General features: G+C 38.6%; 1 protein-coding gene across 1 annotated transcript in view; it reads right to left on the bottom strand.

The window, feature by feature from the left end:
• The window catches only part of ADGRV1 (adhesion G protein-coupled receptor V1), a 522,964-nt gene extending 496,298 nt beyond the window's left edge, over positions 1-26,666 (bottom strand). The window contains exon 1 of the mRNA XM_055312783.1: positions 26,586-26,666. Within this exon, the coding sequence (XP_055168758.1) occupies positions 26,586-26,607 (22 nt within the window). The 5' untranslated portion in view covers positions 26,608-26,666. The remainder of the gene's footprint in view (positions 1-26,585) is intronic.
• Between the last annotated feature and the right edge of the window lie 914 nt (positions 26,667-27,580).

The following is a 27,580-nucleotide window of genomic DNA, read 5'->3' as shown; positions in this document are numbered from 1 at the left end:
TGGAAATGCATTCCAGTACACCATAAAGTATCAGCTTCCTTCAATGTCCAATGGCCAAGAGACAAAGAAAGTAAGCTGGGCATCCTAGGCTGTCCTATGTGAGGCTCTCCTCCCACCCATCCCCCATCACGGTAGTAACATTAGAATGAAAGGAGGAAGTGTGAGGTAAGATGGAAACATCCAGAACCTAGGAACATTTGCAAAGTATAATGAAAAGCCACCTTGGCACTGCAAGGTCTGAGAGGAATGAGTTGCAACACTGTATTTGAAGAACAAAATGGTGGGGCTCCTGATGTTCTGGAATGTCTGCAAAACTCAAACCAGAGAATCAGCTACCTCTACATACTGTAACTGGCATGGAAAGTACAAGTAGAAGAGAGACCTAGGAACTTTACCTGGTCACATCTATCACCCCAGAGAGGGAGAACAGTACTTTTCAAGAGTTAGAAAAATAAGTTTGTATTCTATCTATAATAACTTGAGGTTCCTCTTGGGAAACAAAAGTGTACAAAAAACAAAAGACAGACCAAGAGGGCCTGAAGGTGTTTTGAGGTCAAAACTACTGTCACAACTGTGCTGTAGCCCAGAATCATCTTCAGCCTTTAATACCACAATCAATCTTTTACTCATTTTTTTCAATTGAATTATACTTGGCATATTAGCTTCAGACATACAACACAGTGACTCAACAATTGCATACATTATGAAATGCTGATCACATCCTTCTCCCCTCTGACAACCACGTTTGTTCCCTATATTTACAAGTCTATTTCTTTTTGTTGTCTGTTCATTTGCTTTGTTCAAACTAAGTAAAATCATATGGTATTTATCTTTCTCTAACTTATCTAACTTAGCATCTAGGTCAATCCATGTTGTGAACAGCAAGCCTTCATTCTTTTACACAGCTAAGTAATATTCTGTGAGATATATATATATATATATATATATGGCACGTCTTCACCATCCATTCATCTAATGATGGATTCCTATGTTTCTTCCATACTTCGGCTATTGTAAATAATGTTGCAATAAACATAAATGTGTATATATCTTTTCAAGTGTTTTTATTTTCCTTGGATAAATACCCATTAGTTGAATTGCTGGATCATACAATACTTCTATTTTTTTTAGTTTTTTAAAGAACCTCCATACTGTTTCCCATAATGGCTATACCTCCATTATGAGAATGAGCATTTCCTTTCCTCCACATTGTCACCAATACTTGTTACTTTCTGTCTTTTTTATATTAGCCATTCTGACTGCCATAACGTAATACCTCATGGAGGTTTTGATTTGCATTTCCCTGATGAACAGTGATGTTGAGCACCTTTTCATATATCTTTTGGCCATCTATGTGTCCTCCTTGGAAAAATGTCTATTCATTTTCTAAATGGATAATATGGGATTTTAAAATTTTCTTTAATAGATTTTATTTATTTGGGCACCTGGGTGGCTCAGTCAGTTAAGCATCTGGCCTTTTAGCTCAGGTCGTGTTTTTAGGATGCTGGGATTGAGCCCTGCATCAGGCTCCTTGCTTTAAAAAAAATTTATCTGAGAGAGAGCATGAGCAGTGTGGAGGGGCAGAAGAAGCACACTTCCCACTGAGCAGTGAGCCTGACTGAGCCACCCCAAATTTGTTAAAGTCTTGAGATGTATGAGCTCTTTATTTTGGATATTAAGCCCTTATCAGATATATCATTTCCAAATATCTTCTCATTCAGTACATCGCCTTTTTGTTCTGTCGATGGTTTCCTTCACCATGCTGTGCCAAAGCTTTTCAGCCTGACATAGTCCCTTTTTTATTTTTGCTTTTGTTGCCCTTGCCTGGAGAGACAAATCCAGAAAAACATTGCTAAGGCTGATGTCCAAGAGATTACTACCTATATTTCCCACTGAGAGTTTTATGGTTCCAGGTCTTAACACTTAGGTTTTTAGTCTATTTTGAATTTATTTTTGTGTATGGTATAAGCAAGTGGTCTATTTTCATTTTTTTTTAACTTTATTTGTTTATTCATGAGAGGGAGAGACAGACAGACAGACAGAGGGAGAAGCAGGCTCCATGCAGGGAGCCGATGTGGGACTCGAACCCCAGTCTCCAGGATCACGCCCTGGGCTGAAGGCGGCGCTAAACCGCTGAGCCACCGGGGCTGCCCCATTCTTTTTTTTTTTTTTAATATTTTATTTATTTATTCAGGAGACACACACAGAGAGAGAGAGAGAGAGAGAGAGAGAGAGGGAGGGAGGGAGAGAGAGAGAGGCAGAGACACAGGCAGAGGGAGAAGCAGGCTCCATGTAGGGAGCCCAATGTGGGACTCGATCCCAGGACTCTGGAATCACGCCCTGAGACAAAGGTTGTATACTCAACCCCTGAGCCACCAAGGCATCCCTATTTTCATTCTTTTGCATGTAGCTATCCAATTTCCCCAACAAGATTTATTGAATATACTGTCTTTTCCCACTCTATAGTCTTGCTTTTTTTTTGTCACAGATTAATTGACCATATAAGTGTGGGTTTACTTCTGGGGTCTATATTCCATTCTATCGATCCATGTGTCTATTTCTGTGCCTGTATGATACTGTTTTGATTACTACAGCCTACAGTATATCTTGAAATCTGGGATTTTAAGCTTTGTTTCTCCAGCTTTGTTCTTTCTCAAGATTGCTTTGGCTATTCAGGGTATTTTGTGGTTCAATACAAATTTCAGGATTTTTTTTCTAGTTCTGTGAAAAGTACTATGGTATTTTGATACAGATTACACCAAATATGTAGATTGCTTTGGGTGGTTTGAACAGTATTTATTCTTCTAATCCATGAGCTTGGTATAACTTTCCACTTATTTGTGCCATCTTTGATTTGTTTCACCTATGTCTTTATAGTTTTTGGAATTTAGATCATTCACACCTCTTTGGTTAAATTTATTCCTAGGTATTTTATTCTTTTAATGCAACTGTAAATGAGATTTTTAAAAATTTCTCTCTGGTATTTCATTAGCAATATTTATACAGAAACACAGCATTTCTGTTTATTGATTTTGTGTCCTTAAGTATTACTGAATTCATTTATTCTAATAGTTTTTTTGGTGGAGTCTTTAGGATTTTCTATATATTATGTCAACAGCAAATAGTGAATTTTACTTCTTCCTTACCAGTTTGGAGGACTTTTACATCTTTGTCTTCTCTGATGCCTATAACTAGAATTTCCAGTACTATGTTGAATAAAAGTGGTGAGAGTGGACATGCTTGTCCTGTTTCTTTTTTTTTTCTTTCTTTTTTTTTTTTTTTTGCTTGTCCTGTTTCTGATCTTAGCAGAAAAGTTTTCAGCTTTCCACCATTGAATACAACATTATCTGTGGGTTTATCATATATAACCTTTAGTATGTTGAGGTATGTTCTCTCTATACCCATTTTGTTGAGAGTTTTTAATCATGAATAGATGCTGAATTTCATCAAGTGCTTTTTCTACATCTATTGAGATGATCATATGATTTTTATCTTTTAGTTTGTTAATCACCCTGGTGTATCCCATTAACTAACTTGTGGCTATTGAACCATCCTTGCAACCCTAAAATAAATCTCAGATTTTAGCGAATGAACCTTTTAATGTATTGTTTTTTTTTTTTCCTTTTAATGTATTGTTGAATTCAGTTTGCTAATACGCAGTTGAGGACTTCTACATCTATGTTCATCCAGAATAATGGTCTGTAATGTTCTTTTTTTGTAATGACTTTGTCAGGCTTCAGTATCATGGTAATGCTAGTCTCACAGAATGAATTTTTTTGGAATTGTTTGAAAAGGAAAGGTATTAACTGTTCTTTATGTTTGGCAGAATTCACCTGTGAAGCCATCTGGTCCTGGAAGGATTTTTGATTACCAATTCAATTTTGTTTCTAGTTATTAGTCTGTTCATATTTTCTATTTCTTCCTGATTCAATCTGGGAAGTTCATACGTTGCTTAAAAAAAAAATTCTTTATTTTAGAGACAGAGAGAGAGCGCGCATGAGTGGGAGGGGTAGAGAGAGAGGGAGAGAGAACCTCAAGCAGACTCTGTGTCAAGCACAGAGCCCAATGCCACCCAGGTGCCCTTGGGGAAAATCATGTTTATTCATTTCTTCTAGGCTATCCAATCTGTTGGCATGTAATTTTATTGTAGTAATCTTGTAATTTTTTTGTATTTCTGTAGTGGCAGTTGTATCTTCTCCTCCTTCATTTCTGATTTTATTTGAGTCCTCTCTCTCTAATATACTTGATTAGTCTGGCTAAAGGTTTATCAGTTTTGTTTGTCTTTTCAAAGAAGCAGCTTTTAGTCTCATTGTTCTTTATTGTTTTTTAGTCTCTATTTTATTTCCATTCTGATCTTTATCATTCCCTTCTTTGTACTAACTTTGGGCTTTGTTCTTTTTCTATACCTTTTAGTATACACAAACATTTTAACGACCCAGCTTTTACTAAGCCACAACTGTGACTTTATATCATGATTTTTAAAGTGTTTATTATCTTCACAATGAAATGAGAAAACCACATAATACACTTTGATTAATTAAAGTCAATACTTTATTCAGATTTTCTTACTTTTTACCTAATGTCCTTTTTTCTGTTCCAGGATACCACCTTCCATTTAGTTATGTTTTCTTAGGCTCCTCTAGGCTGTGACAGTTTTTCAGATTTTTCTTATTCTTAATATCCTTATCAGTTTTGAAGAGTACTAGCCAGGTATTTTGCAGAATGCTCTTCAACTGAGATTGGTCTGATGATTTGCTTCATAATTCGACTGAGGTTATGGGTTTTGCAGGGAGACAATGAGGCAGAGTAACATTCTCATTATATCACATAAAGGTACATACTATCAATACGACTTAGTACTTCTAAGATAGTATTTGTCAGGATTCTCCCCTGCAAAGTTACTTTCCTCTCTCCACTCCTTTCCAAACCATACTCTAGAAGGAAGTCACTATGTGCAGCATACCCCCACATTTTGTTTAAATAATCATACTGATTTCCTTTAAATCAAATAAACTCAACTTCCTTCCATCCATTTATCCACTAATTAAAAACTGTACCAACTACCAAAACATTATGTATATTTTGTATTGTAAATCTATATAACATAGCAGTGGAGCCTCATCAAAAGAGGCAGGGGATACGTACGGTAGTCTAATAGAATTAATGGGATATAGAGCCATTATACTCAGTTTATGAAGAAATGTGGCCAGTTATCAATTTCAATCCTGCTCCTCAATTTCTCTGAAGTCATATGTACTTAAGTTCATTATTTCTTCTGTTAATAAAATTCCTGATTATATTGTCCTGAGTTGTAGTAATGCTTATATGCCCTTCTTATTGCTCAAGGTTCTGGCAATCTCCAAGTGATGGCTGATTTTTACTGTATTTCCTCAACTAGTTACTTGAAGCAATTGTAACATCTCCGGCAATATCACTTGCAAGCCATCTTCTAGCCACTTAAGGTCTACACTCTTCACCAGAATTCAGACTAATGAACCGGTTGGTTAATGCCAATCTTCATACTAAAGAAAATGCACTGGAGCCTATCAGCTGTGTCTTTAGAGTATGCTGCCACTTAATAGCTGGGCAACTTTAGGCAGTCATTTAACCTTGTGAGTTTACTTCCTTATCTGTACAATGAAGTAATAAGACTACTGCTTTTGGCTATTTTGACCCTGGATTTATTTATCAAGTCCACAAATTTTCTGTTTTCTAATTCCTTGATTTCTTCTTCAATCTTTATTAATTTCTGTATGCTAATTGGTTTACTATAGTATTTTTTTTAAGATTTATAAATTGAAAATTGGTTTTCATTATTCCTGCCCTAAAGCTATGGTTTTGCTCCAAGTGTAGCTTTGGCTATATCTCATAGGGTTTGATAAGCTGAGTTCTTGCTGTTATATTCTAAAAGTTTGTCACTGCAGATATTAGTTCTTTGTAACACAAGGATTACTTAGAAGAGTTGAGGTTTCTCCTGTTTCCAAGTAGAAAGGAGATTTTTTTTAAGTACTTATTTTTGTTTGAACAAAAGGTAGGCTTCTATTTAATTTTATTCATAACACTCCATTTTCTGGTGAACACTTTCACTGACTTTGACACAAAATAGAATTATGTGAGCTTAACAATGATACATGAAAAAAAAATATTTTTTTCTTTGGTCTTACCTGAATTTTACTATGGTAAATTAGTCCTTAAATTGACCAAGCTGGTGGGGAACCTGGGTGGCTCATTTGGTTAAGTGTCTGACTCTTGATTTCGGCTTAGGTCATGATCTCAATGTCATGAGATCAAGCTCTGTATCAGGCTCTGCACTGAGTGTGGAGCCTGCTTAAAATTCTCTCTCCCTTTCTCTCTGCCCCTAACCACACCCCACCCCACCTCCAGCCCATGCTCTCATCCTCAAAAAAAAAAAAAAAAAAAAATGGTGACCATACTGGCTAAATACATGATGTTCACATGAAGTAGGTAAAGTGTTTTACAATCATTTGTGGTCCAGCTGAGTAATGCCCCATCCATATTTGTAAGGTACTTATGTATCATATAATCTATTGTCACTGCAAGTAGTCATTTTCCTAACTTAAACAAAATACCTGTTATTTTTTATTTATTTAAATATTTATTTAAGTTAGCTCTACCCCCAACGTTGGGTTTGAACTCACAATCTTGGGATCTCTCAAGAGTCAAATGCTCCTCTGATTGAACCAGCCAGGTGCTAATGAACTAAATATTTTTTAGATACTCAATTCCTTCATTGAACAATTTTTAAATTTTCCACAGGGCCTCAAAAATTGTACAAAACTCTAATATTTAAACAAAAGCCTTAATTTGAAGCCAAAATATCTAAACACCCACTACTTCCCCTCCCTATTTCTTTAATATTCAACGACTTTGAAACCTATAAAACCTAAGCATGGATTACAAACATTTCCATCCCAGGAAGTTGGAAGCCAATGACTCTACAATATTAATTTCTCTACTTATACATACTAAAGTTGTGATAAATAGATTTAATGTCATTTCAGTATACTACATTTTGTCAATAAACTTGCATCCCTAAGGAAAATTGCTGAGACTGCGCTCCTCTTTCTGTCTAATTGCATAGCAGTTTACAAATACAACTTATCAAGATAAACTTATCAAGATAAAGACTAAAATCCATTTTTTGATAAATCTCTACAATGCCTGGTAAGATTACAAAAGTACCTCTACCAAACAGGTCAAAATTTCCAAACATGAATAAAACACTCTTCATTGAATCCATTCAAAACTGTTAAGTGCCCCCCTGAAAGTGCCACTAACTTCAGAGTAGATTCATTTCAATCTGTTTTTTTTACTAATAAAAATGTTCAAAATTTTTATCAGAACATTCAAAAATTCTGTGTCGAAGTTTGAAATTTTTGAGTTCAGGGAGAACCTAGGAGTTTGTCAGTTAACAGATCGTTGGAATGGGTCTGAGCTGTATAAAAGATTTTACAAGATCTTCTGATTTTTCATTTTGTTTTTTTCTTGTGATCTTTCATTATAAGTAAGGTATTTGTTAGGTTTGATTTAAATTTATCTTTACAGAGAAGCAAATACCTAATAATATATTAACTATACTATTTCTCACTTTCTTGAACATGTTTTATAGCTGTATCTGCTCTTTTCTCAAAACATTCACTCTTGGGGTGCCTGGGTGGTTCAGTCTAGTGTCTGATTCTTGGTTTTGGCTCAGGTCATGATCTCAGGGTTCTGAGCTCAAGCCCTATGTTGGGCTCCGTGCCCAGCACCAAGTCTGCTTGAATTCTTTCCCTCTCCCTCCCCCTTAATCTCTCCCTCTGCTATCACACTCTTTCTCTCTCTCTAAAATAAATAAAATGTTTAAAATTTTTCACTCTAAATCATCTCAGTTTTTTTTTTTAATGTCTTACCTTAAATTTCCATTCTTTTAGGTACTTATTTCTGTTGTTTCAAATGTAGCCCAAACTCTGTTTCACTACTATGCTGGGGAATGACAGGGTTAAATTTGATTTAAATTTTCTTATGGCTGTGATGTAATGAAAAATATTAAATCCTTGGAATCATCAATATGAAACAAGTATGAACTAGCCCAGAACACTCATGGTACAAATATGTCACCATGACATTATTTCTCCAAATTAAATTATATCCTACTCCAACACCATGAGTTATGCTGCAAGGAAATCCAGCTTTACCTCTTGGAGGCCCCCTATTTGCAGGCTCCAAGAATTCCAGTGGCATATGCATTCCTAAAGGATGTATGGTGTCTCCCAGTCTACAGTGATCCAGCTGCCACTGCACTTCAGAACCCACTGCCCTGTCTGAACCTGGTCCTCCTCCATCTGCCTAGGCTTGCTGTTTCAGTCTGTGTCCCTCATGCCACATTGGCCCAGCTCCTGGCATAGGTCATCACTATCTTTCAGAGAATGACCACACAACTGCCTCTACGACTTCTTTAGTGCTATCTTCAGTCCACAATGTTCCTCACAAGTTCGCTTTAACTATAGTTTGGTGCCAAGTCCTTCAAGAGCTTAGTCTTTCTGTTCATGGACACAACTTTTAAAGAGCATAAGGAATGTGGACCCTAGTGATGGTCTTAGCTGTGGCTGTATCTAACATTCATTCATTTGGCAACATCTGAAGAATAGCCAGTCTCTACGATATGCCAGGTATTGTCTAAGACCTAGACATGCAGCAGCAAATATGAGCAAAATCAAGATATTAAATTAGAATTTGCCTTGAATAAGGCTTTTCCTAGGTAAAGAAAAGGCAAATCTCTAGATCAGTTTTTACCTCCCAATTGTACCTGCCACAATGATATGTGAACAGTTATGGAAAATGAATTGTACATCTTTATACATTAGAAATTAATGTTTATTCTTCTTTGCTTTCACTGATATATCAGAGTTCCCATCAATATTAACTGCCTATCTGAATGTTTATTTTTCACAATCTCCCTTCCCTCAGAATTCTTTATTCCTCCACCTCCAGTATCTCCAAAAATGCAACACCCATACTCCTAAGAATAATCCACCATCCATGCTTCTGACTCCATTCTTTCATGTTTAAGACTTTACTCCTATTAGTCTCTTTCTCTTCTCTTCTCTCCCCCTCCCTCTCTCCAATCCTCCCTGTCTCCCAAATACAGTCCTCTTACTTATAAACAATCCCCCATCCTCAGCCTTGCTTTCATCTCAACTCTATCCATCCCTTCAATATCAAATTTAAAGTTTTCTTCTGAGACATCTCAGCTTTTCCTATAAAAGACTTTAAATTCCAACTTTTAAACTTTCACAGAAATTCTTAGAAGTGTGTTCCCCAAAGCATGTTCTATGGATGCTAGGCCCAAATTTTGGCCAAACTAAAGAATTCTGTTGTGAACTATCTTTAGGAAATAAATTTGTATGGATACTATACACAGTATAGTTTATTAAATTAAACATTTATTAAATGTTCAAATTACTTAATGTATTAAACTAACACCAAGAAAGGCCTAAATATAGATTTGACTTTATTTAAACTATCATTTTTCAAATCTATAATAATGACAGAACAATTTTCCCCTCAATACCTATTTACATCCTACAGAACAAGACTCATATTGTCAACTACCTAGATACTCCCATGTAGCTACCCCCACAATATCTAGCAAACTATTTTGACTAGAGTAGGCAATAATCTTCATTAAATAAAACCCCAATCCTACATGTTGACCTCAAGACACTTTCAACTAACTGCTAGGTATGTCCATACAGATGTCCTACCAGTCCCTCAAACATGTCTCAAACCAAAACAAAATGCTACACCTCCCAACCCACCCTCTTCCTCTACTCTCTAACTCTGCATCCCTGTAGTTCAGTTCTTTTATAAATGGCTTATAATATGTTTTGGCTTACAGCTGCATCCATCATCCAGTACACTTTGGCCTACTTAAGAAGGGATGTTATACTTTGTCTATCTTTGCATCCTCCTCTGCACCAAGCCTAGTTTTATTCCAAATTATTAAGACTTAAAAAAAAAGAATATGTATTATAGAAAATTATAAACACTGCCTGTGCTTACCCCAAAAGAAGCCAACCACAATGTAGGACATTTGACTACTTTGAGACCACCATGTTTTATGGAATTCCAAGCTAGCCACACGGAGAACCTGCATGAAAAGAGGGACAACTGAAAGTTGTCCAGACGTGACATCACAACCTAGACATGGAAGTGACTAAGTGTTAGATGATTTCATCCTCAGTGACTCTCTGGCCACAGTTTTATGGTGGACCCCAAGCAAGAAGAGTCCAGGGAAGCCCTTTAAACCCCAGAGCTATGAGAGATCGTCACAAATTAATTTCAGCCATTAAATGTTGAAGTGGCTTATTGATGCAGCGAATAAATAACTTGAACATTTCTGTTCTTAATCCTGCCATTTTAATATATACTATTTTCCCAAATCAGACGTCACTTTAATTTTTATTTAATTATTTAAACTAATGAAGAATACGTGAATTACGGTTATAAACTCTCGGAGCTCAATTAAAACCTAACAATTACACTCTTAGAGCTACATGAATATATTTTCAATCCATTATCAAAACAGATGTGTTTATTACCCAATTGTTTTTATAAAATGAAAAAGGCAGAAATATTAATCAAGAATATAGACAAATATCTCATCATCTTTTACTTTTCCTAGGATGTTTTCCTCCTTATCTTCCATTCCTCAATTTCTTCCTTCAGCTGCAATGCATTCCTTGGAGAACCGCCCTCCCTCCCACACACACGTTTTTCACATTCTTCTAAGAAATTCTCTATACCTAAAACTTACCTTTGAAGAAAATTCACAAGTGAAAAGGAACCCTTCAATAGAATTCATTGTGCATTACTACGGTATCTTTCATCTCCTGACTTTTTGCCTTAGGAGATCTGCTGTCATAAATTGAAATAAGGAAGTCTTTTTCTAATAATGCAATGACTCCCCCAGACTTGCTTCTTTCATTATTTTGCCTTTGATGAATGTGTCCAGGACACAAAATACTTTGAAGTTATACCACCCACTGTGTCCTCACTTTCTATCACAGTAACTGTCCCTTCCTTCAATCATAAAATTTAGGCTAATCAACTGGCTTTAAAAAAAGGATATCTATATATGATTTTTCTCTATTTTTTTTACAACTCAGGAAAGATATTTTTTTTGTTTATTCTTATTCTTCCAACTTTAAATTTTAATTTGATCCCACTTTAAATCCAGAGTTCCATTTAAGTTTAGCAAAATCCACTGAGAGGATTGAAGGTATTAGGAAGACTAAAAGTGAAAATTTTATAAGAACTGGCTTACTTGAATGTCTCTTCTAACTTGGACTTGCTTTCCCATTATCACAGCACATTCTCTCCCACTCTAAACTTCTTCCATTTCCCTAACTTCAGCTATTTCCTATAACTTTAAATATTCACTGGGGATTTAAGATATACCAGAAGAATGGTAATAGAAAAAGTGATGGAAAGGGCAGATGGTTACTTCCTTCTTCTTAGGTCACTTTTTTTTTTTTAAAGATTTTATTTATTTATTCATGAGATACACATACACAGAGAGAGAGGCAGAGACACAGGCAGAGGGAGAAGCAGGCCCCATGCAGGGAGCCTGACGTGGGACTCGATCCCGGGTCTCCAGGACCAGGTCCTGGGCCGAAGGCGGCACTAAACTGCTGAGCCACCCGGGCTGCCCCTTAGGTCACTTTCTTATGAGGCTTCCTGATGCCACATTCATCTGGTTTTCCTTCTCAATAACTAGGTACTCTTCAGCCTCCTTTGCTGGATTCTTGTCTTCTTCCTGACCTCTGCATGATCTGGTCTCAGATCCAGACCTCTTCTCCAGCCACATGCTCTCTCACTGTGATCTTGTTCACCTCACTGTTTTAAACATAATCTTCCAAACTTGTATCTCCAGCCAAATTTCTTCCCAAATTCTAGATTCACACATCTAACAGACTGTTTGACATCTCCTGGAATTGATAATTTTTTAACCTAATTTTTATTTTGGAATACATAACACATTTACATAAATCCAAGCTTAGGCCTATGAAACAAGGTATATTTAGAGAATTCTCACTTACATCCACCTTTTCTTTTCCTCTCCCTATAGATAACCACTTTTACTAGCCCTTGATTTATGTTGCCAATGTTTCTTTGCAAAAATAACTGCATATAGACAAACTGAAATAAAGCAACTGTATATCAAGTGATGATATAATCACACAGACAAAATAATTACTTCCAGTGACTTCAGAACATAGTATTTTGACTGACCATAGAATAAATTCTAATGACAAACATAGCTGCAAAGAAAGCTTACATACTTCATTCAGTATTCTTTTTATCAGTGGCAATATCAGTATTACTGTGTTTAAATTATATTTTTATATTGTAGAATATACATTTTGGAACCACATTTTATATGCTGTAGAATATATATTTTTAAAAGTATATATGTTTATACGATAGGGCAAATAAGAATTACATATGAGAAAAGAGAAATGACAATAAAACCAAAGAAATTATGTAAAGCACATGGAAAGTTAAACTTAAACTGGAAACACCAGTACCATCTTATGACTTTTTTCTTTGTAAAATACTTATTTCTGACTTTATCTTTTAAAAAAGGCTTAGAAGTAATGACAACTCAGTAACAATAAGCATCACTAGTGCTCAGATTTTTGTCTCTAAATACCACTTGCCAGAAAAACCAGTTTCTTATAGGATTAACTGGTATCTGGGGAGGAAAATATGCAAAATGAACCTGTCATCTTATGCCACCAAAGAAGTTATTAAAGATTAATGAGGTTACATCAACGGGACAAAGGAACATGAAAGGGCTCCTATTAGCCAAAGATTTAAATTTCTGTGCATCTAAAAGGTAATGACTGCAATTCTTTGAAACACATTGAATATATAAATCCCTATGTTTATAAGGATACTAAAATAAACACAAAAATAAATTTCACTGGTCACCAGTAAAAGTAACTGGAGCATCAATGGCTTACTCTGAAATTAACATTTAAAAGGTAAGAATTAAATATTTATCTTATCTATCCTGGGTAAACTCCCTTTCAGAATAACCAAATAGCCTAGCCACTAAGGAAAAGTTCTTCCTTAAATAATTCCAGCTAATGTGGAAAGAATGACAGAGTTAACAAAGCACATGTTTGCAACTTCTAGTAAAATAATTTTAAAGTCATCATTTAGTGGATGGAACAATCAGATTTAAAAAATCAATTCAAATTGAATTAAGGATTTGAATATAAGACCTAAACCATAAAACTCCTAGAAGGAATTATAGAGGGGGTAGGGTTGTTGACATCAGTCTTGGCAATTTTTTGAATTTAACACCAAACGCAAAAGCAACAGAAGCAAAAACAAGCAAGTGAAGCTATATCAAACTAAAAAAGTTTTGTAACATGAAGGAAACTGCCAACAAAATGAAAAGGTAGGCAGCAGAATAAAACCATTTGCAAATACTATACTGATAAGGAGTTAATATCCAAAATATATAAAGAACTCAGGCACTCAATACCAAAAAACAATCTGACTTAAAAATTGGCAGAGGAAATGAATAGACATTTCTAGAAGAAGGCATACAAATGGCTAACAGGTACATGAAAAAGTGCTCAACATGATTAATCAGTCATTAGAAAAATGCAAATCAAAACCACAATCAAATATCACTTTATTCCTATTGGAAGGGCTGTAATCAAAAAGACAAAGGATACCTGTGCTCACAAAACCCTCACAAGTTATAGATTTATGAGCAAAGTAATTATTTTAGATTTTAAGTTTTAGGGTGGTTAGCTATGACTGAAGCATATACAATTTGGGGCTACTCTTCAAGTAAGAGTGTACAAAATTAAACACAAAAATTGTTAGAGCCTGTTATGTCTCTTTGCAGCCTCTTGCTTTCAATCTTTCTGTATCCTTTTGTCTAACATGTGTCCCTTATAAACATGTAATTGATTTCTATTATTTTTGGTCCTCTCTGATAGTCTCTGTGCTCTTACTGAGGAGTTTAATTTATAGTCACGTATTATAATTAGTCTTCCATTTAGATCCTTCTCTGCCATTCTATTTGTGCTTTTTGCCCTGCTCTTATGCAGTTTTTTCTGCTCTTGATTCCCTTCACTGTGCTTGGGACTGATGTGCTTGTTCTCTGAGAGATTTCATTTTTACCTTATAAACCTTTAAACGTTTAGAGTTAAATATCTTCACTTTACTACTGAACAATAAAAGGATAAGTATCTTCACCTTACTACTAAACAATAAAAGGATCTTACAATATTCAAAACTGATCATCTGTCACACAAACCCCACTAACATGCTAATTTTACAGTATAAGCTCTATCTTATTTTACTTAACTCTCAATATGTAACATTAGAATTATAAAATTTAATCATGAGTATTCTTTGTTTATCCAAATGTTCATTCTCGACTTCAGTCAACATTCCTTGTATCTTACACCTTCCTGGGATCATTTCCTTCTTTCTGAAGTTCATGCAAATGCCACTGAAATGCTATTGACGTCTGTTACAGACAAAATAGACTCAAGGCAAAAAGCATACAAAGACAGTATACAATAAAAAAAAATGTCAACTTAGGAGACAAGCTAAAACAGAGCTTCAAAATATATTTTTTAAAAACTGCTAGAATACCAAAGAGAAGTGAGGGACTTTAGTATTCTCTCTCCCTTTTTTCTGTACTTAATATGTCAAGTACATAAAAATTAGGAAGAATATGGAGGGCATGAACCCCACAGTTATATAAAGCTTCATCTCATGGGCATACAGAATATACCCCAATAACCAAAGAATACAATGCTATTTTGAGCACAGAGGAAAGGTTAATAAAAATTGACAACAAATTCCAAAAACTGGATAGCATCTAGTGCTTGCGTTCTGAATACAATAAAATTCATTTATAAATTAACAATATCAAAAGACAAAAATAGGGCAGCCCTGGTGGCACAGCGGTTTATAGCGCCGCTTGCAGCCCAGGGCGTGATCCTGGAGACCCGGGATGGGGTCGCACGTCGGGCTCCCTGCATGGAGCCTGCTTCTCCCTCTGCCTGTATCTCTGCCTCTCTCTCTCTGTGTCTCTATGAATAAGTAAATAAAATCTTTAAAAAATAATAATATTTTTTTAAAAAAGATAAAAATAAAGCAGCATCATTTGGAAACTTTTTAAAAGGCCTTAGAAAGAGGGGCTCTGGGTGGCTCAGTCAGTTAAGTACCCAACTCTTGGCTTCAGCTCAGGTCATGATCTCAGGATCCTGAAACCAAGCTCCCTGTCGCCCCACCCTCGGCAGGGAGTCTGCTTGCCTCTCTCCCTTACCCCCTACTCCCTCTCTCCCTGTCTGTCTAATAAATAAATAAAATCTTTTTTTAAAAAATAAAAGGCTTTAGAAAGGCTCATGAGTTAAAGCAACAATAATTATTATCATCATCATCATCATTATCAAAGCAGCAATTATTCAGCATCAAAAACTGAAGATGTAAAACCTGATCAAAGAGTTTAGGGAGACTTCTCTAAGGAAGTACCTGTATTAGAAAATAAAAAGACAGGGATCCCTGGGTGGCTCAGCGGTTTAGCACCTGCCTTCAGCCCAGGGCGTGATCCTGGAGACCTGGGATCGAGTCCTGCGTCAGGCTCCCAGCATGGGCCTGCTTCTCCCTCTGCCTGTGTCTCTGCCTCTCTCTCTATCATGAACAAATAAATAAATCTTTTAAAAAATTAAAATAAAAAGACTACGAGATTAATGTGCTAAGGATCCAAAAGAATTTATATCATAAAATTAGCATGTTAGTGGGGTTTGTGTGACAGATGATCAGTTTTTATTTTATCCAAAATAAAAGTAAGAAAAGAAATGTTAGGAGCTGATGCTTGAGCTCTAGTAGCTTCAAGGTAAATTTAAATCCTCTTCAGGAATCTAGAGGAGGCAAAAGGAGCAAAGGAAGAGGTTAGGTTATCCTTCATATACTCTAATCATCAAAAATTTGGGTTTCACGTGTGACAATATTAGCTAATAGATAAAAGCTAGGCTATTCTAATTCCTCTACACGTGTTAACTTCTTTGATCCTCTGTGGAGACAGGGGAACCCTCTTGCACTGTTGGTGGGAATGTGAACTGGTGCAGCCACTCTGGAAAACTGTGTGGAAGTTCCTCAAAGAATTAAAAATAGAGCTACCCTACCACCCAGCAATTGCACTGCTGGAGATTTACCCCAAAGATACAGATGCAGTGACACAGCAGGACACCTGCACCCCAATGTTCATAGCAGCAATGTCCACAATAGCCAAACTGTAGAAGGAGCCTCAGTGTCCATCGACAGATGAATGGATAAAGAAGATGTGGTCTATGTATACAATGGAATATTACTCAGCCATTAGAAAGGACAAATACCCACCATTTGCTTCGATGTGGATGGAACTGGAGGGTATTACGCTGAGTAAAGTAAGCCGATCAGAGGACATTCTATGGTTTCACTCATTCAAGGAATATAAAAAATAGTGAAAGGGATTAAAGGGGAAAGGAGAGAAAATGAGTGGGAAACATCAGAGAGGGTGATGGAACATGAGAGACACCTAACTCTGGGAAACGAACAAGGGGTAGTGGAAGGGGAGGCGGGCAGGGGATGAGGTGAATGGGTGACGGGCCTTGAGGTGCGCACTGGATGGGATGAACACTGGGTGTTATGCTATGTGTTGGCAAATCAAACTCCAATAAAAAAAAAACTTCTTTGATCCTCATAGCAACCATTTAAAATATAAGATAGGTACTATTAATATGCTCATTTTCTGATGAGGAGCCTGACATACAGATTAAACATATTTGTTAAGGGACACCTAGGTGGCTCAGTGTCTGCCTTTGGCTCATGGAATCCAGGATCCGGTCCCGCATCGGGCTCCCTACAGGAAGCCTGCTTCTCCCTCTGCCTGTGTCTCTGCCTCTGTGTCTCTCATGAATAAATAAATAAATCTCAAATAAATACATGCATACATACATTTGTTAAGATTAGACTTCAAAAATCCAAAGCCAGGATACAAATCTAAGCACTCAAGGTCCAGATCCCATGCTCTTAACTAGATACTAGATTAATATTCTCTATTAACAAAGGAATCTTGCTAGGAAAGATCTTGTAGGAAAGACAATTTTAAAAGTCACTATATCTAAACATCCTATCATATAAAAAGTCATTAAATGAAAAATGCACATCTTATTTTCTTCTATAATCAAACCCAGCCTCTTATTGGCAGCCTACTCACTACATGGTGTACTAAAGACATCAGCCCTATACTCAATGCTTAATGATGTAATAAGAATGGTCATATTATGTAGAATTTCACACTCACAGTGATTTTCCATTTTGCAAAGTAATTAGTTCTCAGCATAGATTTTATTTGTGGCTGACATGATACTTTAATAAGAGTAGAAGCAATGAAAAAAGGCAAATATGCAGCCCTAACTCTCTCCATGCTTAAATTCATCTCCTGTGTCGAAATGAGCTGGGGAGGGAGGGAAAAGGTGTTAGCTGCCTACAAGAGTAGGGTTAAGAAGATTTATAAGATTTAGAAACATGGTGCCAATGAAATGGTTGGGATTTTAAAATGTTAAAAATCACTATAAAATCTGAATTTTGAGGTCACTAGCTACGATAAAATGTAAAAGTAGAAATCACCAACTAAGCGTGGTTAAGAGTGCTTCAGTAAACACTGAATGGAATGGCCAACCCCCAATATCACAGCACTCATGAATATTAGTGAGAAATTAAAGAAGATGAAATAAAATCCTCTAAGCTAAAACAGCTTCTGGAAATTCTTTAATTATATTATTTCGAGGTCTCAAGTAGTACATATAGCACTGACTTACAAAAGTTAGGGCATTCTAATCACCTAAAAACAAGAACAATTTCCTGAGTTTGCTTTCTCCAAGAAAGGTACTTAAATTATTATGTAAAACTGCCACTCGGGATCAAATTGGTTGTAATGATATTCAAAGATTATCTCTAATTATTTATAATTTTGGTAACAAATGTTCAAAAGAAGTGAAGTCCTGATTGAAGTTTGGAAATATTTTTATTATAGTGAGTTTTCCAATGTAATGCTAATTGATGAAACAGATCTATTTATATCAGGAAATTTAAGATAAGTCAATTCATTTTAAAATTAACAATATTTTTGTGAGCCATCAAAAAATAATAGATTATGATATTACTATGATTATTAATGAGTGGACAACTTTTGGTCATTAAATCGAAGACCTGAGCTTGTTCCTGTTTTTAATAAATTTTGTTGACTTCTTATAATTTGTTTTAAGATTTTACTTATTTATTCATGAGAGACAGATTGAGAGGGAGGGAGAGAGAGGGAGAGAGAGAGAGAGAGAGAGAGAGAGAGAGAGAGAGAGAGGCAGAGACACAGGCAGAGGGAGAAGCAGGCTCAATGCAGGAAGCCCAACATGGGACTAGATCCCGGGCCTCCAGGATCATGTCCTGGGCTGAAGGTGGCGTAAACCGCTGAGCCACCTGGGTTGTCCATAATTCTTTTTATCTATAAAGTAAAAGTTAATAACTTACAAGCATGTGGTTAAGATTACATGAATTAATTCATATGGATCTATGTTGCAAATCACAAGATACTAAGCAAATATATTTTTTAGGTTTTTTTCAAAAAACCTTAAAATATTTTGCCTCCACCAAAATTAAACAAATTTGTTGAAATTTGTTTGTTCATAATTGTTCACTTTATAAAATACACCAGACTCTTTCAGGAAGTTAGTTAAGGTTTCAGATAAACAAATGCATAAATGCACACACACACACACAAACCAGAATTACCGAGATCTAATACACTATACATAAGTGAACTGGACTTCTTTTACTTAAAGCCCAATTCTCGATCAATTGATTTATTGAATTGCCCTCATTAACAAAACATTTTAAACCTTCTGTAATCTGACTTAGAAGCAAAAATAATTTTTTTCTCATTTTGGTAGTTCAACCAATATCCTTTAGATGAATCCCTAAAGAAAACACAGAAGTCATCAGAGAATTGAGTTCAGTGTGCATCAGATAACATCCAATCATATTTCTGGCATTAGCATATCCAACATAGATCAATTACTATGTCAGCCTGGAGCATAATTCCTTCTTAGGACAACCTATAGCCAGTGGTGAGGGAAAAGTCATTGGCCTAAATAAATAAACAAATAAATAAATAAGGAAAAAAAAAAAAGAAAAATCATTGGCTGCAAACTCTTGTTTTCTCACAATCTGATCTTGTCTTAAATGTCTTAGTTAATTGACAGAGGTCTATGCAACGTTAAGTTCCAAGTGATGAACCTTCCAGCCATACCTGATTCATCTGCCCCATAATGTAACCATGAGCTTAAAAGAAGGTATAAAAGAAAAGGAAGAAGTTTCTCCTGAATGCATCCTGGCTATTGTATCCACCTTCCCAAGTGACCCAGCAATTCCACTCATAGATATATAACCAACAGAACTGAAAACACATATTCACACAAAAACATATATCAGTGTCCATAATATAATAGTCAAAAATTAGAAACAACCCAAATGTCTATCAATTGATGAATGGATAAAGGCAGTATATTCATATACTCATAAAAAGAAATATTGTTCAGCCACAAAAACAGAATGAAGTAGTGATATATGCTACAGAATAACTTTGTAAACACTATGGTGAGTGAAAGGCGGCAGACACAAAAGGCCACAGACTGTATGATTCCAGTCACATGAAATGTCCAGAACAGGCACATCTGCAGAGACACAGATTGGTTGCCAGGGACTTGGGGGTGAGAGATGATGGGGGAGGGAAAGCTACTGAGTACCTAATTTCATTTTGAGGTAATAAAAATGTTCTGCAATAGACAGTGATAACAGTTGTCCAACTCTGTAAATATATCAAATACAACAAAATTACACACTTTTAAAGTGGGGGCAACTCCTGGGTGGCTCAGCTCTTGAGCATCTGCCTCTGCTTCAGGGCCTGATCCCAGGATCCAGGACTGAGTCCCACATCTGGCTCCCTGCATGGAGCCTGCTTCTCCCTCTGCCTGTATCTCTGCTCCCCCACCCTCATGAATAAATAAATAAAATCATAAATAAATAAATAAATAAATCCAACTGATGCTGCACTTCTAGCCATCTCTTTCTCTTCTTTCAAAAGCTGCAGTCAAGTTGATCTAATGTGTATCTGGGACAAGACACCTGGATCACTCCTCCCTCTGCACTCTGATCCAAGCTACTCCTTGGGCTCTTCTCTCTACCTCTCTCCACTCCCTCTTCTCCACCATTCTTCAAAGTCCAGATCAATTCCCACTTTTTCCATAACACTTTCCATCTCTAGCTGACTAGTCTGCCAGAGGACAGGTAAGTCTTCTTTATTTCATTCCTGTTCATCAACACTACTGAATTTAGTTGCATAATATACTAATGACTCTAATTATAGCTGCAGATACAGCTTTGTCTTTATATCAGAGGCTGGAAATAGAAAAGTCATGCAATTTTTTTCATATACGTTCTTAAATTATATTGATCACTTGCCAGGCTTATATCTAAAACATTTCTCGTGATCATGCCTTCTTTCAGTGAAACATTCTTTGAAAAATAAGAAATATTTTATTTCCAAATAATTACATAGGAACAACTTTGCAAAAACAGTGTTGCATAAAAAAGATGAGCTAAATTGAATTACTGCCCCATGGTGGATTAAAGGATAATATCATTTCAATTATCCTAACAAAAGGATTATCAAAACATAGAGTGGTTCCTTAAGAATATGGTATGTGCAAGAAGTATATTAATATTGCCTAGTTATCAGAATTCATAACAAAAGAAGCTAACAAAATCTTATCTTTGATTAGCACACAAATACAAACCCTTGAATAATTTCCAGTGTGCTTCAGAGCACTTGCCCACCTGTTATAACACTTAAAAATTTTCTCTTTTACACAAATTCTCCACAGAATTGTTTCTTGTAGAAAGAGTGCAAAGTCAATATAAATAATTAAGAACTGCTTCTTCTCTGTTAATTTTGAGTCATCTCACTTAATTCCCTGTAGAACATATATACCCTCTGTTCACTTTGCCTACTACATGCAGAAATAAACTATTAAGAACGCCACACAATGCCTTTTTTGAAGTTGTATTTTGAAGCCATTCTATTTGAAGCTATTCTGCATCTTTCAACCTGTGCCACATTTCAATAATGACTATTTAATAATTACAATCATCCCCTTATTAGCTTGGCATTTCATTTTCCTTGCCTTATGGCACCCCACAGTTGAAGGCAAGGAAAACTCTCTGTTGATTAGTTATTTAAGACCAGCAACAATAACTATGCTGGAGAGAAGGCTACTTGGAAAGGATTACATAAGAGCTGGAGCTCAACTGCCTCAGACAGAGAGCAGCAAATTATAAACCCAAGTACTTCATTGCATGTAACCAAATTGGCTAGTTGAAATGCTAATTGCCTTTCAGCAAAACTAAAGACAGACAGGGGACCCTGTGCTTCAGAGAATGAAATGCATTTTTACTCCACTTCTGCACTATTGTCTTGCTGAGAATCATTTGAAATCTATTCATAAAGGTAGCTCTTTCCCTAACCTTTAAAATGTGGGAAATTTATTTAGCCCCTACCAGCACCTCCAATGCACTGAAGTGCCAAGATGCGAACAGATGGTTGGATTTAAGCCATGTTAAGCCCCTAATAAAGTAAGGCATGAAAGAATTCTATGTTCAAATATATAGCACAAATCAAGAAAACGTGCCTAGGAAAAGGGCATTTTGAGTAAGAAATAAGTTTCTGAATTAAAGTAATCAAATAATACGATCTTTAAAACGTTAATATTTTCAATGTAATTATATTCAAATGCACACGGAGTTATCATTGCCCATCTCAAAGAGACCCCAGCCTCCCTTTATACCTAATAATTTTTGTATTAGTTCAAAACTCATTTATGGAGAATTATTCCAACAGCCAATTTCCCCCCTTTATATGAAAAAGAGTCCATTTGAGGTTTCAGAATCCTGAATAAATGAATGAGAAATGCCCTATCAGCATCCTGCCCTCATTCTGAGGTATAGCCAGCCTTACGCCTCACTGCACCAGAAAGGGCCCCATGACCACCTGCCCAGCAGCTGGGGGAGGGACTTGGTCTGGTACATTTGAAAGTGTATAGTGTGTCACAGTGGAATCCGAAAACACAGCCTTTGTATTACCACAGCCTCCTGTGTCCCAGCTCCACCCTTCTCCTCCTCTACCACACCTCCTTCAGGACAACAGAGCTCGGGTGCTGCGGCCTCTTGTGTGGCCTGACATCCTGACACATTGGGGAACTCTCCATACATGCAAAGATGCCTCCTGCCCCCCCCCCCCCCCCCCCCCGACTCCTGCCTTGTGAAGGGAGAAAAATGGGCATGCATGCATAGGGAAATCAACTTTTTGTACTATATCATGCTGTAGGAGATAGAGTCTTATTATCTTCCCTTCGCAACAAGGATCATCATTTGTATAACGTCTGAGCTGCCTGGGAGTCAAAGAATACCAAGTAGAGCTTTAAATCGGAAACAGTTCCAATAAATAATTCAGCTCTCACCCTGATTCAGCAAGAGTTATGGGGGGGAAAAAAGACATCTTTCTGGCTGGATGGTCATCAAAATCTTTGGATAGTGGACTCCCAGGGCGGGGGGGGGGGGCGGTTTCCTTTGCCCTGTACTGTTTGAATTTCCTACATGATTTTATATTATCTTTACAATCAGAAAAAAAGTTATTTCCAGGTCAGAGAGAGAGAGAAAAAAATATATATTCAACTGCATGCAATGCTAAGCTGTTGGACTTTTCCCACAAAATCAGGGGAATGCCCAGCCAGATCTCTCTCACTATGGTCACACTTACATTTTATAATCAAATTAAGCAATCATGATCTAAGGACCTCAATATGCTTTAAAAGCATCTGTAAATTATCTACATGAAAGAAAGTAATGACTGCACCAGTGCCTGCTTTGTGCAGATTTCTGGACCTAGGGCATAAAATAATGACTTACCAAACATAAACAGGTAACAAAGCCTGTAACAAATTCAATATATTAGCCACTTTGCTAAACTCTGGAGATACTAGATAAATATATAATATAGTCACTGGCCTCAAAGATTTAGTATCCTAACTGGGAGACCTTGAAATTTCCAGTAACAGCAGGAGAAATATTAAGAAGAGCATGAGGCAGTGTTTGGTTGAGTGTCAATATCAAGCATGTAATGACCAAGTTAATCAGTTATCATGCTTCTCACTTATTAGTTTATGGGAATATCCAGGTGACTCAAGTCATAAATGCAAAAAGAGGATGTATGACTTTTAAGTCTCTCAACTCCTCTATATTTCAGTTTCCCCAAATATGAACTAAAGGGGTTGTCTAGTTTAACTCCAAATTTCCTCCCAGTGCTTAAGGAGTGCAACAGTGTATTCACAGCCTATGACTTTCTGAACATTAAAGGATCATATACGTAACCTAAGGCAAAATGTATTTTCCTTGTCGGTCCTCCCTGATCATAGATCTTTCTGCCTCAGTTTTTTCATCTGCAAATCAGGATAATAGTATTTGACGATTAAATACAAAGTTACTCTTTTTAAAGAGCCTAGAATTCTAATATACAGTGAGCATTCAATAAATGTAGTACACTATTATCATTCATCGTGGGAACATGAACAAAAGGGTCACAGCTAATTCTGTTGTGAACACTCTTTTTCTTTGGGTAGAACATGGGCAAGGACACCAGCAGTAGAAAGATATGTGAAGTACTGTGCTTAACACTAGCCTCTGCCTTACCATATTATATCTAACCATTACTTTTATTACCATAAAAGTATTTATATTCCAAACATTTCTCACATTATCATTTTCTGACAATGAATACAACTGGCATTCAATATTTGACATGTACACAGCATAGAACTGCTGTTATTAAAATATAATCAACATTGACTGATACATCATTTCTATTTCCGATATCAAGATTCAATGTTGTTCCCTAATTAATTTGCAACTCATTATGGATTTACATTTTAGTCTAAGACGATTTCTTAGTTGATGTTTATGGGTGATTTCAGCTTTTAATCATCACATTCAGTATACTGTAGATGCTTGGAGCCCTCAGGAAAGATCCTTGATCAGCTCTTAATAACTAGGGAACTTTTGCAAGGAGCTTAAACTTTCCATGCCTCAGTATCATTATCTGTAAATTGGGATAATACTAATCTATGTCTCGTGGTAAGTGTTAAATAACCTATATAAAGGGCTTCTCAGAATTCATTAAATAATAAGCATTCAGTATGGGGTGGCTGCTACCGTCACTTAGCATGGAAATAACTTGGAGATAAGAATTTAGCCATACTTATTTTTAGTGTATACATGTCGGCTACTTCCTTTAAAAAGTTATAATCTTGAGGGATCCCTGGGTGGCGCAGTAGTTTGGCGCCTGCCTTTGGCCCAGGGCGCGATCCTGGAGACCCGGGATCGAATCCCACGTCGGGCTCCCGGTGCATGGAGCCTGCTTCTCCCTCTGCCTATGTCTCTGCCTCTCTCTCTCTCTCTATCATAAATAAATAAATTAAAAAAAAAAAGTTATAATCTTGAGACTTACTATTTCTACCTGAAATAAGTCTTTTCGGTCACTTGGTCCAATCCCTTTATTTTGTAAATAAGGAAAAGTCAGGCATAGAAGAATGGAGGAATGTCACTGTAAGTTAATTGCAAGCCAGGACTTATATCTAATTGCATATATTTAAAAGATTTTAGGGATCCCTGGGTGGCGCAGCGGTTTGGCGCCTGCCTTTGGCCCAGGGCGCGATCCTGGAGACCCGGGATCGAGTCCCACGTCGGGCTCCCGGTGCGTGGAGCCTGCTTCTCCCTCTGCCTCCCTCTCTCTCTGTGTGACTATCATAAATAAATTAAAAAAAAAAAAAAAGATTTTATTATGTCACAGTTCAGGGAGTATTTGGTACTCCCTGTAGCAAATCACCCAAAAATAAATTGTTGGTGTTCACTTGTATCTCAACTAGAACATCTTTTTTTTTAATTACTTGTTTTTGTTCCACCTTAAGTGTTTTGATAAACAGAGAGGAGAAAAATCACTTTAGTAGCTTAAAGTAATAACTTCAGAAAGAATTTTTAAATAATGCCATATTACCTAAGGTATATTTTTTTAGCTTTATCCTAATGGCTACTTTGCACTCTCAAGAGTCGGTAGGAGTACTTTCTAAGAGTCCACAGCTTACATACAAACACATTACACACATTTTTAAAGGTTGTGATTTTGTGAAATGCTAAAAGTCAGTCTAAAAGTTATAACGAGTACGTTAATACTGCACCTTAAGATGAGTCCTAGCATAGTTTCTTAGTTTTAATTCTAAGGAAAAAAATTCAGATTCTTGAAGACGTTAAAGAATGTCTAAGCTCTTTTAAAAAGTATGTTATTCTTCAGCTCCAGGCCAATTCCAAACTCCCTGAAACCAACATTTTACTGAAAATTCTTCTACACGGTGGTTACTTTTGAACCCAAGCCTCCCTAAGTCTATTTCAACGTTCCCATTATTAGTTATCACCTATGGGGCGCTGTTCTTGGTCGGTTATTTTCCAAGCACACTTTTTAAAATTAAAGCTCGGGCTGGGGTTTCAAACGACCCGAGAAGAGAAGAAAGGCCAGTTTCCCCTCCGCTCACTCCCGTGTTGCCTTCCTGGAGAGGAGGCTGCTTCGGAAGGGGCGGCGGGCAGGACGCGGGGAGGACGCGGGGAGGACGCGGGCAGGGCGTGGATAGACGCGGAGAGGACCCCTGCAGGACTGGGGAGGACGCCGGCAGGGCGCGGGGAGGACGCGCACAGGGCTGGGGAGGATGTGGGGAAGACGCGGGCAGGGCAGCGGGTAGGACGCGGAGAGGACGCGGGGAGGAAGCGCACAGAACTGGGGAGGATGCGGGCAGGGCGCGGGGAGGACGCGGAGAGGACGCCCGCAGGACTGGGGAGGACGCAGGGAGGACGCAGGGAGGACGCGGCGAGGGCGCGGGGAGGACGCGGGCAGGGCGCGGGGAGGACGGGGCAGGGCGCGGGGAGGACGGGGCAGGGCGCGGGGAGGACGCGGGCAAGGCGCGGGGAGGACGGGGCAGGACGCGGGCAGGGCGCGGGGAGGACGGGGCAGGGCGCGGGGAGGACGGGGCAGGGCGCGGGGAGGGCTCGGGAAGGGCGCGGGAAGTGGGCGCGCAGGACGCGGCAGGGTGCGGGGAGGGCGCGGAGAATATGCGGGCAGGACGCGGGGAGGGCGCGGGCAGGGCGCAGAGAATATGCGGGCAGGGCGCGGGGAGGGCGCGGAGAAAGTGCGGGCAGGACGCGGGCGCCCCCCGTACGCCCCCCCCCCCCGCCCCGCACGGCCTCAGCCCGCGGCGCCTCCGCCTCCGCCCGCAGCAACAGGTGCGCGAGCGGCGCGCCACCTTCCCCGGAGCCCCGGGATGCCCGCAGCAGCACCCCCGGCCACGGCCTACCTAGCCCTGGGGACACCGACATCCGCGCGCGCCGCGGTCCCCGCCGGTCCCCTCGCACGCCGCTGTTCTGCCTCTCGCCCGCGTCCCCAGGGTTCTCCGGGGCTGCTGGCTCTGCCTCCCTCGGTCGGGTCAGGACGCCGGCTCCATTCCCCCCCACGCCCCCCCACCCCCCCCCCCCGCATCCTCCGTCTGCTCCAATAGGACTCGCGGCTCCCCGGGCTGCGCTCACCTGACCAGCGGAGCGGGGGTGGCCGCCCAAGGCAGCGCGCCCCCGTCTGCGCAGCGGGCAGCCAGGTCTGCGCTCCGGCGTCGGGAACACCCTGCAAAGGCCACCGCTAATGGACTGTTCCGGCAGCGAGGCGCCAGGCCGACCTGCCAGTGCGCGGGGACCGGGAGCCTGGGCCCGGCCGGCGCGGCTGCGGAGGTGCGCCCCGCGCCGTGGGCTGCTGCACTCTTTGGCCGAACTTTCTAGTTTGTCCGCTTAGGCACGAGCGCGGCACCCACCCCACCCTGCCCCCCGGCTGGCGGGCGCTCCGCCCTGGGTACGCCCCTGGGAGCAATTCCCAGGGTTCTGAGAAAGGCCATTTACGGATTCTTGTCCCTGTGCTCCAGACATTTATTTTAACTTTGACAGGCGCACCCCATTGAGATGTTCAAAATGAGAATTTGCGCACAAGTTGATGAAATATTAGAAATGAGGACTCTACCCTTACTTGTACTTATGAGCGGAGACTCGGGTCTACAGGTAAATTCCTCCCTCCTACGGTTGTTAGAAGGACAAGATGAATGAGACTGAGAGTTGCAGTGCTACAGCTGACACGTGTTGCCAATAGATGTTGGCAATTATTTCCAGGGCTTAAAAAAGTAAGACCCCAGAGGTCCGCAAAGTGCAAATGCTTATCTACACCAGAGATTTTTTTTTTTTTTTTTAAAGCACACGCAGCATTCTTAGAAGTTGCAAACCCGGGAGGAGCTTAAAGATTAGCAATTAGCGG

Source organism: Nyctereutes procyonoides, unplaced genomic scaffold (assembly GCF_905146905.1).
Source record: "Nyctereutes procyonoides isolate TBG_1078 unplaced genomic scaffold, NYPRO_anot_genome, whole genome shotgun sequence".
In the NCBI taxonomy this organism is placed as follows: Eukaryota; Metazoa; Chordata; class Mammalia; order Carnivora; family Canidae; genus Nyctereutes; species Nyctereutes procyonoides.
The sequence above is the reverse complement of the archived record's forward strand: the minus strand, read 5'-3'. Positions and strand labels throughout refer to the sequence as shown.